The sequence below is a fragment of the Anguilla rostrata genome, chromosome 14 (assembly GCF_018555375.3).
Source record: "Anguilla rostrata isolate EN2019 chromosome 14, ASM1855537v3, whole genome shotgun sequence".
Lineage (NCBI taxonomy): Eukaryota > Metazoa > Chordata > Actinopteri > Anguilliformes > Anguillidae > Anguilla > Anguilla rostrata.
The window spans coordinates 17,780,741-17,792,598 of NC_057946.1; the positions used below are offsets into that span (position 1 = coordinate 17,780,741).

The 11,858-nt window shown below is 41.6% G+C and overlaps 1 protein-coding gene across 1 annotated transcript; it reads right to left on the reverse strand.

Annotated features, from left to right (window-relative positions):
* Positions 1 to 5,129: 5,129 nt before the first annotated feature.
* Positions 5,130 to 6,591, reverse strand: LOC135239894 (beta-1,3-galactosyltransferase 9). The gene is made up of 2 exons (XM_064308896.1): positions 6,586 to 6,591; positions 5,130 to 6,288 (listed from the first exon to the last, which is right to left on the reverse strand). The coding sequence occupies exons 1-2, from the start codon at positions 6,589 to 6,591 to the stop codon at positions 5,185 to 5,187; spliced, it is 1,110 nt and encodes a 369-aa protein (XP_064164966.1). The 3' UTR covers positions 5,130 to 5,184.
* Between the last annotated feature and the right edge of the window lie 5,267 nt (positions 6,592 to 11,858).

Consider the following 11,858-nt stretch of genomic DNA (forward strand, 5'->3'; position numbering starts at 1 on the left):
TAGTAATTTAACTTTTTATAGCCCTTTGAGAATTCTGGATACCTGCAGTATCCATGTAAGCCAATATCTTTGCAGGCTCCCTTGGCTATCCGTTAATGTTCCTGTGCTTAATCTAGTTCTGCCACCGAAGCTGTTTAAAAGCTCTCTTTCAAGCCACTAGTTTTTGCTCTTCCCAGTCTGCTGGACATCCTCTCCCCTTACACTCCATGTGAATCCCACTGCAGTTTGCACAGCTTGTTTGTTCATGCACCACCTGGTTTATTTAACAAATTCCACCATAGTCTGACCTTATGTGCTTGTTGTTACGACCACCCTTGCCAAAAATAAATTACACCTCCAAAGGAAACGCTTTAACTTCACCTGTTCAGTTGAAAATTGCCCCTCACAACAATAATTATTGGGTTTCACAGTTGACCATAATTCAATTAATTGAATTTGCAATGACGTTGCATTAAAATTTTAACCGCCTTTCTCATGAAGCCTATTTTACCTGGACATGTACATATACAAGTCATAAACCATCTGTCCAACTAATCTTTCTTATTGAGAACTGATAGCAAAGATTAGCAGGTATCACCAACCCAGTTGTTAATAACACTGTTTACAAATCAGGCAATGCCTGTTATTAAGCAGACCTAATACAAGTTCCTGTTACGCTGCTGGACAAAGCTCAAAACGACAGGGAGGAGGAAAGCTGTAAGGGTCTCTCAGGAAAGATTAGTTTGTTTCTGCATAATGCATGAAAGCAGTGCTTTTGCCGAGTCACTGTGTAGCTATGAATTGTTCAGCACCAGAGTTTTTAAGCATATTGCAGTAGATTCATTTCATCCATTCATTTTATTCAAGCGTGACTTCAGAATTCCACTGCAAAATACTGTAAATTATGAGCATCGTTATTACAATTGTCTTGCCAATTTGGATCATTACCTCCTACTTCAGATGGATATCTCTGTCACGTATTTGCCAGATTGTTAATTCTATGTGCAATTTCTGAAAGACTGAGGATCCCATCTGTTCATGTTTTATTTTCTGTTATGTTACTGATGTTCCAGGACTTGTCTGCCCCCCGTCCCTCTGCATTCATGCTTTTACTGAGTCACTGTCACTTTCAGTGAGGTTGGCATGGTTATTGTGAGTAGCTGCATGCACAGACCACAGAAAAGAACTGCTGGGTAATTTCAGCCTGTGGTGTTCAGCAATGTGTTTAGAAGAACAGTGGGAGAAATATGGAACAACATCCATATACCAAAATATTTCTATTTCTGGTGCGATGCTACTGTTAACCTTCAACTGTGTACTTGGACAGCTGTAATAAGAAGCGGGGAAGGTGCCTTTCTTGTTATTCCCATCTTTTCTTCTTGAGGAAATTGTGCAGCTAAAGGTTTTTCAGTGGGACATCAAGGCTGTTGTATATAGATAGACATGCAGCATGCTTTCATGAACTGTAAAAAAAAGGATAGGGCCAGCACCTCAGTGGTCTAAAATTTCCCAGCAGGCACTGCACAGCTTTCTATCCATTAAATTATTTATAGTGACACAAGAGCAAATATCCAGGTAATGAAATGTGAAACATTTACAAAGCTTTGGAGAAAAGTATGGAAATGTGCTATGTGCTACTGTTTTCATTCAGTACATTTGCTAACCTTTTCAAAATAACTATTTGGCTGTCAATGGCTGCATGTGAGAATTGCTTATTTTAGGACAAAAGTGCAAACCAGACACAGTTACTATATCCGTATTTTTTATTTAACTTATTTGTTAGTGACATGCAGCTAATAATTAGAAAATGTTTCTTCGAAACATTTTAAGCATACTCTGGTTATTTGACTGGTTTCAATTTGACTCCTTAAGTAAGTTCGGTGTTTAAATCCTTGTGTTAATCTTTACTGAGCACACTCAATTCAGTACCGAGTTCTGAAACAACCCCTTTTGGTCCATTCTGACTCAATAGGATCACACAGTTCCTGCAGATTTTCAGCCACACATTCAAGCTGGATCCTCCCGTTCCACCTCATCTCAAAAGTGCTCTATTGGATTGAAATCCTGGGACTGTGCTGGCCATTGGAGTAAATTGAAGTCATGGTCATTTTTGTGGAACCAACTTGAGATGATGTGCACTTTGTGACATGGTGCATTATCCTGCTGAAAGTATCCATTTGAAAAACGGTAGACTGGCCATAAAGGGATGCCTATTGTCAGCAACAACACTCCCTCCCAGGAGTGAAGTTCAGGAGCTGGGGGTGTGGGTACCATTACTTGGAATTCAGTGTGTGACTCTTGCAGTAACAAGATTCTACCACAAGAGGCCAGCAAGGTAGTTCCAGGCATCTTAAGCCACTTAAGGTAGTTCCACCGCATGGTACCGGCTCGACTCGACTCTACTCGACTCTATTCGCTTTTGGTACCAGGCACTTCATTTTCCACTGTAGATAGTACCCCCGTCAATGTAGATGGTCGTCATAGTGACGTCGCATGAAACTGCCGTGACGTCACTTCAACGCGACACACAGGAACAATGGAGGATATCGAAGGGATGGTCTTTTTGATTCTCGGTATGTGGCTGTTTGTCACAGCAGGGAGACAAATTTTGTTTCAGAAGAGGCTGAAGGCAGCAAGACAAAAGACTGCTGAAGAAACAGGAGAGTTTGGGAAATCCTACATCAGAGCTCAGACGACGAGAGATGACACAGTGACGCAATGACGCAGTGATGATTCTAGTGACAATTCTCTCTGACCAATCAGTGGTCTGCAGTGTTTTCACGTCACCTTCTGGTATAGCCGCAGCTCGCTTGGAACCTTGACGGAGGTGATACCAAAAAATGTACCAGGTACCAGGTACTATCCACACTTTTGCCCGATGGAAAATCAAAAAGGTTGAGTAGTGTCGAGTCGAGTTGAGCCGGTACCATGCGGTGGAAAAGCGACTTATAATCCAGTTTTTGTTACCAGCACCACTAAAACTAATTCATAGCCTTCATTTTACAGTACATACAGTCCCCTTATGTCTATTATTCAGTCTTCATGCTCACCTCATGTGTTACTCTCTTTAAATTGATTTGTTATTGTTTCAACCTATTATTTAATTTATTTTTGTTTCTGTTTATGTGCAGTGTGATTCATTCTTTAAATTTTAGACAACAGTAGAAACAGTGCGGTCCACAATGAAAACGGATATTTTTGAGGAAATATGGTGCATCTATTTCTCAGACAAATAATCATTTACACATAAATATGATCTTGAAAAATAGCACTATGGTACTGATGCAAGGACAATATGCGAGTATAAATGCTGTAGCTTAAATGGGTTGTTTGATGGCCAGGGGGTTGTGTTTTTTCTTTCGTTCTCAAAACAAAGCTGAACCTGGATCTCTCTCGCAAATACTCCACAAGGCACTCTAACCATTTCATGTGTTTTTTTAATTTATTTTTTGTTATTATTAATTGAGGTCATGATTTCTAGTTGTTATAAACTCAGAGAGAGAGACCTGGAAAACCATCTTGTATATGCTTTGACTATGTCTTTGCCAAGCTCTGTAATATTCTGACCAGCCTCAAACCAGGTGTCTCAAACCTCTGTTTCACCTGCCTTTTACTGAACCGTGGCACACCCAAACCCCCCCTCCCCCCCAAGGCCCCCAGAGACAGCTTCCGTTTGCTGCATTTTCTGGTAATGACGCAGATGAAGCACCCATCTGCTTGGTTTGGCCTCCGCGTGCTCCATCTTATTTACAGCTAATGGTTTCCTCTGTGATCCCTCCACTCCATTCAAATGTCTGCTGGGCTGGAGCAACACTCCCTGAAAGACTGCCTGCCATGTCACTGCTCCCACAGGCAGACAGAAGGGCTCACTCTCTCCGTCACAGACTTCATATATTTCTTGTCTGCATCTTCTTACTGATGCATATTGTTAGTTCTGAAATGACTGGAATGAGAAGGCAACTGTCACTCTTCCCACCAGTGAACATGATCTCTCCTTTTACTGCACTGTAGGATATGTTGTCGCTCAGATGGGGTATTAAGCTGAGATGGTGAGTCATTGTGAAGATCCCTCTACAATGCGTAGGGGGACATGCTACCTGTTATACTGGCTGAATTCCAAGAAAAAAGCCCTGTCAGTTGCTCTGTCTTACTCCCCAAAAACCTCCTCTTTAATTGCTTCTGATTCACCTAATGTGTTCAAGTTCCTGTACATAATAGCTGTTACGCATCATGGTTCAGTTGAGTACCCCTTTTTTCTCTCTAAATTGCTTGGAGAACTTTGAAAGGCACTGCATAAATTTTATTACTAGAATGTGGCTTCCCTTCAACTCTGGGTGAAGAAGCTGACTCTAGGTTATACAAAACATATTTGATCTACCTTTAACTTTTTGTGTACTATTGTTTATTATTCCTGCCAGACTTTCATTACTGACATGTTGAGCTCCTTCCTGTGCTCCTGTTCTGACATTTTCAGCTTTGACTTTTTGGACACCAGTAGAGGGCGATAGTCATTCCCCTGTACTGCAGAAATCCCCAAACAAAGGTTCTGCTTTAATTTACTGATGTTTCTGTTCTTCTTCTTGGACACTTTCGCCCTTGTCTCTGCGGTGCAGGCAATCTGTTCCTGCTGTCAGGAGCTGTAAACCATGGCACTCTACTGTATTCATTCTATTCTTCCAAACTGGCAGGAATACCATCATGGTGTACAGAGGTTTAGTGCTTCTGTCTTGTACTCTGCCAAAGCCATTCCCAGAATCAGAAAAGTACACTCACAACCCCTCTAGAGAAACCCCAGAGAGATTAGTTACCAGCAGGCAGTATTGATTCAGTGTTTTCTGATTATCTCTATCCATGTGGAACCATTTGTAAAACATGTGGACTATGGCTTAAATACTTCAGAATTTGTCTTTGATCCAGTGTTAATTATGATCGATTACACTTTAATGGAAGAACATTACATATTTGGATGTCTCATCAGTTACTAATTCTAGAATGTTCTACAATATCTTAATATTTCTGAAACCATTACAATGATCATTTCTCCTGTTTTTGGTACTATTTTTTTCAGATAATCAGTTCAGTTCCTTTTCATTTTTTTATTAGCTCAGATATATTAAATTACTACAATTAAACACAACAGGCTCCCTCTGAGGTTTATTTCCAAAAGTCCATTGAACCATATTCATACAGTACATCAGCTGTACCTTAGCCATGGGAATCAGCTTCCCTAATGCTCCCAGTGTTGAAGAATGAAAACTTGTCTAGGTAGGTGAGTGCCTTGCAGGCCACCAGGCTATAGTAGGTCTCCAGCAGGGAGCATCTCCTTTCCTCCCCCAGATCCTGCCAGATGGAGTCCAGCTGCTCATCCCCCACGCTGGCTGAGCTAAAGATGAACTGGTAGCAGCAGGCGTTGTAGCGGATGTGCCTCTCTCCTGAGAAGCGGGCACTGTGGGTTGGCACAACGCCAGCCTTGCGGGCACATATCCCCACAAACACATCGTAGGGCACAGGGTTATGCACCTCTGCTGAAGCCACAATTACCTTCCGGGCCACATCTTGGGAGACGACAAAGGCGGAGCCCGAGCAGTAGTCAGGGAAGTACTTGTCACGATACAGACCGGGGGACAGGAAGTGAGCGCTGTTGGGGTCTCTGTCAGGCATCTCCTGGTGCACCACACGGCCAATGTACAAATCCTCTGGGTGCCGTCGAAGTGTGAGCAGGTAGTCCCCCAAGGCCATTAAGTTCACAAATGCCGTCTCATTGGCGTGCAAGATAAACCGTGCAAAGGGGCAGAACGTCACCACCCACTGCATGGCTAGCAGGGTTTTAGGAGTCAGGTTACTAGGTGAGTCGATGAGATGCCCCTGGATGATGTCACTGTAGAGTTCAACCTCCTTCAGGATGGTGGCTTGCGTGCTAAGGGATGTGGGTGATCCCAGTATAAACAATGTCCGGATCAGAAATTTCTGGATGTGTGTGCGATTGGCCCAGGAACTGCGGATGGTCTCCCGGCGATGGGCATTGTCAGGGGAACTGAAGATGAGCACTAGCAGGAATAGGTCCTGACCAGAGCAGGCCTGAGGGTTGCTGATGGTGTACTGCTGGGAGATGTTGCCCCTTGCTGCGGTCATGTCCAGCTTCCGCGCCCTCTCCCTGACCTCCAGCACTTTCACGTCTGTGTAGGTGCCTGGGAAGGGCTGGAGAAGGTACTCCTCCACAAAGTCTGCCCCGAAGAGCAGCGCATGGAACAGGAGCACGTTGAAGAGCAAGAAACACCACTGGTGGGTGCGCAGCTTGCAGAATGACAGCTGGAAAGATTGACAGTGAAGAGGTTATTAATAGGGCCCTCATGGAACATTTTAAAACATTTCATACATATATGTATGAGGTAATAATTACTTTGTCATAGATGCAGTATACTGTATTTTGATGTATATCATATATTTTGTCAGCTATATTCCTTACACATTGGATGCTAAGACATTTTTGTTGTGGTGTACAGAGGTCAACCAATAAGCAACATGCAGAAGCTTCTCATTTAGACACCATGGTTGTGACACTATGCCAGTGAAAAGAGAAATACATTAGTGGTATCAAGCACTTACCTGCATGGTGTCTCAAACAATGTTAGCCTTTTCCAAAAGCGGCTTACATGCAGTATAGTTGGGGAATAAGCCAGTCTGAAGCTGCCAGTGCTGTGTGGAACAATGATTGTGTTACTGGTGCGGCTGATCTAAGTTCCCTGGTCACCAGATACCGGGCTGGTAATGGTATCTCTTGTACTCGGTTCAGATAGCTTAAGACAATGAAAGTAGCCAGCCTATTAATATATTGATGGCCTGCATAAGGGTTAATAAAATAATGTTAGACTCAGTCCCAGATTCAGCCATTGTATAAAAATAAAAACACAAAGAAAAACTTCTAGGCTATTGGAATGTATAAATATAAAGATTTATTGGGTAAATAAAAATCACTCTCCAAGGAAAATATCCAGAGATATGCCTGTTTCATTTTTTTTTGCAGTGCAGACAAGGTTTCTGAGATTACTGATGAACACTGCACAAAAAATAAACACAAAGCAATATGCCATGCTGATGAATGTTCCTTCAACATTACATTGTATAAACTGCATGAGGATCATTGGAAATATGCACCTCACGTAATTTGAACAGCATTAGTACTTACCACTTTAGTGAACTGAATCCAAAAGGCTTCCAACATTATTCCAGCATCGTGCATGGACTGATCTCCCAGCAGCTGTGTAAAAGCAAACGCTAATGAAATGTAGCACTGAGCCATTATTCCTCAGTTTTCTTTTGTTCTTCTCATTTAAAGAGCAAGCATAGGCAGTTACTTGTGAGTAATAACAGTCAGTGCTGTGACTACCAAAAGGGGTTTGTTCAGCTGTATAGTTGGTAATCATTTATTGTGTCTATAAGACTGTGGCGTCAGTAGTAAGTAGTTGTATGTTGTAGCTATCAGACTGTCAGAGAGGGATCAGTTATTATTATCTGTTGCGTCAGGTCAGTTCTTGCTTTGACTGTTGTCTGTTGGACTGATTATTAGATACTGTGCTCCTTATACTGAAACCGAGTTGTTGTGGGTGCTGTGCTGATAAATTTGAGTGACCAGTGGCTGCAGGTGTAGCACCTGTCAAGTATATAAGTACGGGGATGTCAGCAGTGCTTATTGTCAGTGCCATGTCTGACTGCCTGGTATTCGAAGGCATTACAAATGGGGCATGCAGAATGTGAGCAGTCAAGGCCAGAGCACACGCTTTTGTCTTTTTCCCATGGTTGAATTAATTTCAACACCAAGCTGCCATATGTCAGCACATACTGACTTTGCTCCCTCATTCAGACTTTGGTGCAGTTATGAGATAATCTGGGTGGGAGGGAGGGAATAGGGGGCTGCACCACACTATTTATCACTGTGATAATGGAGACCATTTATTGTACATGCCCACACCATTGTCACATGGTTTTACAGATGGAGAGGTCGGCACTTAATGGCTCATCTGCAGAAGCAATCAGACCTGCGCAAATACAGGACACATCCTTTCAGGAGCAGACATGCTCACAGATGAGTGAGTCATCCTGTTCCAGGCTACCCTCTTGTTATGAACTCAATCTCTGTGTATAATGTACTATCGATTTACACATAGAAACGTGTTAGATTTCTCTCAGCAAACAAAGATTCTTACATTAATGTTTAAGTTGCAGACTAATGTTGGTTGAATACAGGCTGTAGTCTTTAGGTTAAAGGTAATCTATAGCAATAATTGTGTAGACGTCTATGCACGATGTCTATGCATGTCAGTTACATTCTGATCTCTAAATAAGTTGCCTTGGGTTGTAACTTGGGCATCCTCGGTTGTAAGTGAATGCTGAAAGCCTCGTAGTTTCCAATCAGGTTTGGAGTTTACACAAAAATATTAGTCATATTAGCAAACAGCATGATGGACCCAACACAGAATCCATCAGTTCAATCGAGGCTAGGGCCACAAATTTTTCCTGACTGCATTTTTAACCTGTAGTCCCATCATCCAACACCAAGAGGCCGATACTGGACATTCTGAAGCACCTTCCTTAGCAATAACAACATTTCAATACCTTAATCAAGGATGAAGACTCAACAGCCCTGCAATCTTACTGGAAGTCCCATTCACTTTTATGGTTGGCCCAGATAAGATGAAGTCTTGCTAAATCGCTATAGTTTTTGCAAAACATGGATTACAGCAGTGCATGCTCGACAAATTGAGCTAAGCATGAGATTTCTGCAGCAGCTGCCAAGTAATATATTACAGGAATAAAATTCTAAATAAAATATAACCTTAATGGCCATGGTACATTTGGTTTCAAAAAAAGTGGGGAAAGAGTGACTCGCAATTAATTGTCAACTTGGCCCTTTTGACTGACTGACAGCTAACTAGCCAGGCACCTTAAAATTGTTGCCAAGATGCTAATACTTGTTAATGTTTAGCATAGTATAGTTGGCTCGTTTAACATAATGTGAATGAGTGTGCACATGCCTTCTGTTTTCAGCAGGAACCAAGAAATGCCTGGTTCTCTCCTGTTACTACAGTCAACAGCGGCACAAAATTATGGCCGGTGCTGAGCCAGTGCAGTAAAACAACGTACATTGTTTTGAAATACTGTAAACTAATTTGTGTCTTAGTACTAACAACAGAAACAGGCATCCACACTAGCCTGGTTCAGATAAGATTGGATACCCCTGGTTTAGAATCTTTCACCAGCTTTAGTAATGAAATTGCATGATTCTTTGATTCCACTGATTGCAGTAGAACTGCAATTAGACTGCCTACAGTGACACCTTGAGGATAAGGACTGAAATGCGGGTTAAATGCTTCCCAGGTCAACTTGTTCAAGAAAAAACCTGTGCCCCTAATCATGGGCACATACAGTACTGTGAAATAAATGTCTCTAGGGTTGGCCCGGGGATGTTTCAGTTCTGATCCCGTCTGATCTCTGTTCTGTCCCTTGGCATTTATAGGGTAGAATGTGGACCAAAGGGTTTTATGATGCGTGGGATCCTCTTCCCACAGACACCAGTGTTGTGTTTCCTGTGGTATGGACTTCATGACAGGGCAGCACATTTAGTCCCATTGACTCTAAACCACTTACAAATGCTGCTTTTCAGTCAGACTTGTTCTCTCAAACCACTGCTACGTGCCACGTTGGTATAGATATTATATAGCTCTCTTCAGGCTGCTCTTGGGGAGAAATGGATAATTTCAGTGAAACTTGTGTGCGGACCATGTGTGCATTATGGTTTTATTGTTGATACAGATTGGCATGAAAGGGGTCAAGTGATGGCAGTCTATATTTCAACCAAGTAGGTATGTATGTCAATAAATCACTGTACACACTACACTGCGCATGGAATTGATACGCAATTCATGCGTCATGTGGTGTTGCTATAATAGATATTTATGTTCGGGTGACAGCTTAGTTGTGTGAAAAGTATTTAGAATGTTATTATTAAACATAGAGCTGAAGTTTGATAGATCAGGACTTGTTTACACTTTTGAACCAGAGTGAACATAGAGTTGTCCATGTCACAGGCTCTATTGGGTATCTTAAAAAAATCTAATAAATTGAGTGGTGTTGGGCAGAGTGAATTCTCTCCTTGTAACTCTCCTTGTAATGAATCAAAACAATTCATATTAAACTGTATGTTCATATAAAACTAAGAGTGAAAGAGTCCAGCACTTACACAAAGCAAAGTCAGTAAGCCCAAACTGAGAAGTGGGTACAGTCCCCTCTCCCTAAAAGGCCAGATACATGATTTGTTTTTATTAATAACATGCCTAATTCTAAATCTGAATGGCACATGGTTAATACATACACATGTAGTGAAATTTTATAAAGTAAATTATTGGTTATGTCTACAGCCACCATTTTGTCTCCCTTCGTTTTCTCGCATCCTCCTTCAGCAAGAGGTTGCAATAGTCTCTTTGTGAAGCCCCTTCTCAAACAATTATCCCTTTCGCACCACCTCAGCAATTTAAGTTGATAAAGTAATTACCACTAATTAAGCACGGACGATGATTGACGGCATTGTTGGCAAGCAACACTCACATGTTAAATTCAGTTAGATTACTCACAATGGATCCATTTTTCTTTTTACTGCAGTCATACTCAATCCTGGCCCTGGAGAGCCACAAAGTCTGCTGGATTTAAAAAATAAAAAATAAAAAATAAAAAATCTCTTAAGATCAGCAATCGATTCAGACCCCAAAAAATATGCGACGTGACTGAACTGTGTAATCAGCTGTTTTAACTGATCAATTGCTGCGCTACTCATGTTCTGAGTAACAACAAAGTCAGCAGACCCTGCGGCTCTCCAAGGCCAGGAGTGAGGGCCTCGGGCTCAAAGACATTCTTTTTATGCATTTAAACTTCCATCCATGTTCACTTTCCTTCTCGACTCTCCCCATATTAGATCAACTAATTGTTTAAATAAACATCTCAGTTAGAAACTCAGTTGTACAATTGTGCAGTCACTGGACTATGCTGTTGGAATGCCCATGGGGATCTCTGGAGAATAACCTTGCAGGTCATGTTGTGGAGACAAACTAGTGGCCCTAGCTATGTATAATCTTAATGAATACTGAATAAGCACACAGCAACCTCTAACCTGGTATGGCAAGGGGATGAACTCCTGGGAATGTATAAGAGAGACAGAGAAACATGCACACACACACACACACACACACACACGTGCGCACACATGCACACACACACACACATACATACATGCAATGTTTTCTAACTTATTGTCCTTGGGAAGCTCAATGACTGGAGCCAGAGGCCCCCATGGAAGGCCTGGGAGAATTTAAGGCGGTACATCATTTTAGTCATAATAATGATTTTATCCAGCCTTCAGCTGAACAATGACAACAGCGATCAGGAAATAATCTCTTATCACTAAAGACTCCAATAAATAGAAGTCTAAGAATAAATAGAAGAAATTCTACTGCGCTTGGCTCAGTGAAATGCATTTTAATTTTGTTTTACACATTGCATTCATACTAAGGGTAAGCTGTGCTACACTTTATTATTATAGGACTGCATACAATCATGTCTTTTCTTTATAGACCCCATGGATCCAGATGACTTGGCAAACTATTCGTTTAGACTTATTCATTATCTCAAATTCTTGATTGAAAACTATCAAGTGTCTTGCCTTAGGACACAGCAGCAGTGGCCAGCTTATAATTTAAGTCAGTTCTCACACTGTTCACATCTATACAACCAGCCACCACAAATTAAAACCCATGCACATCGTTTAAACTCCCAATATTTCGCTTTATTGCTCGATTTGGAATACACAACATTATTCCAGCAGTATGTGC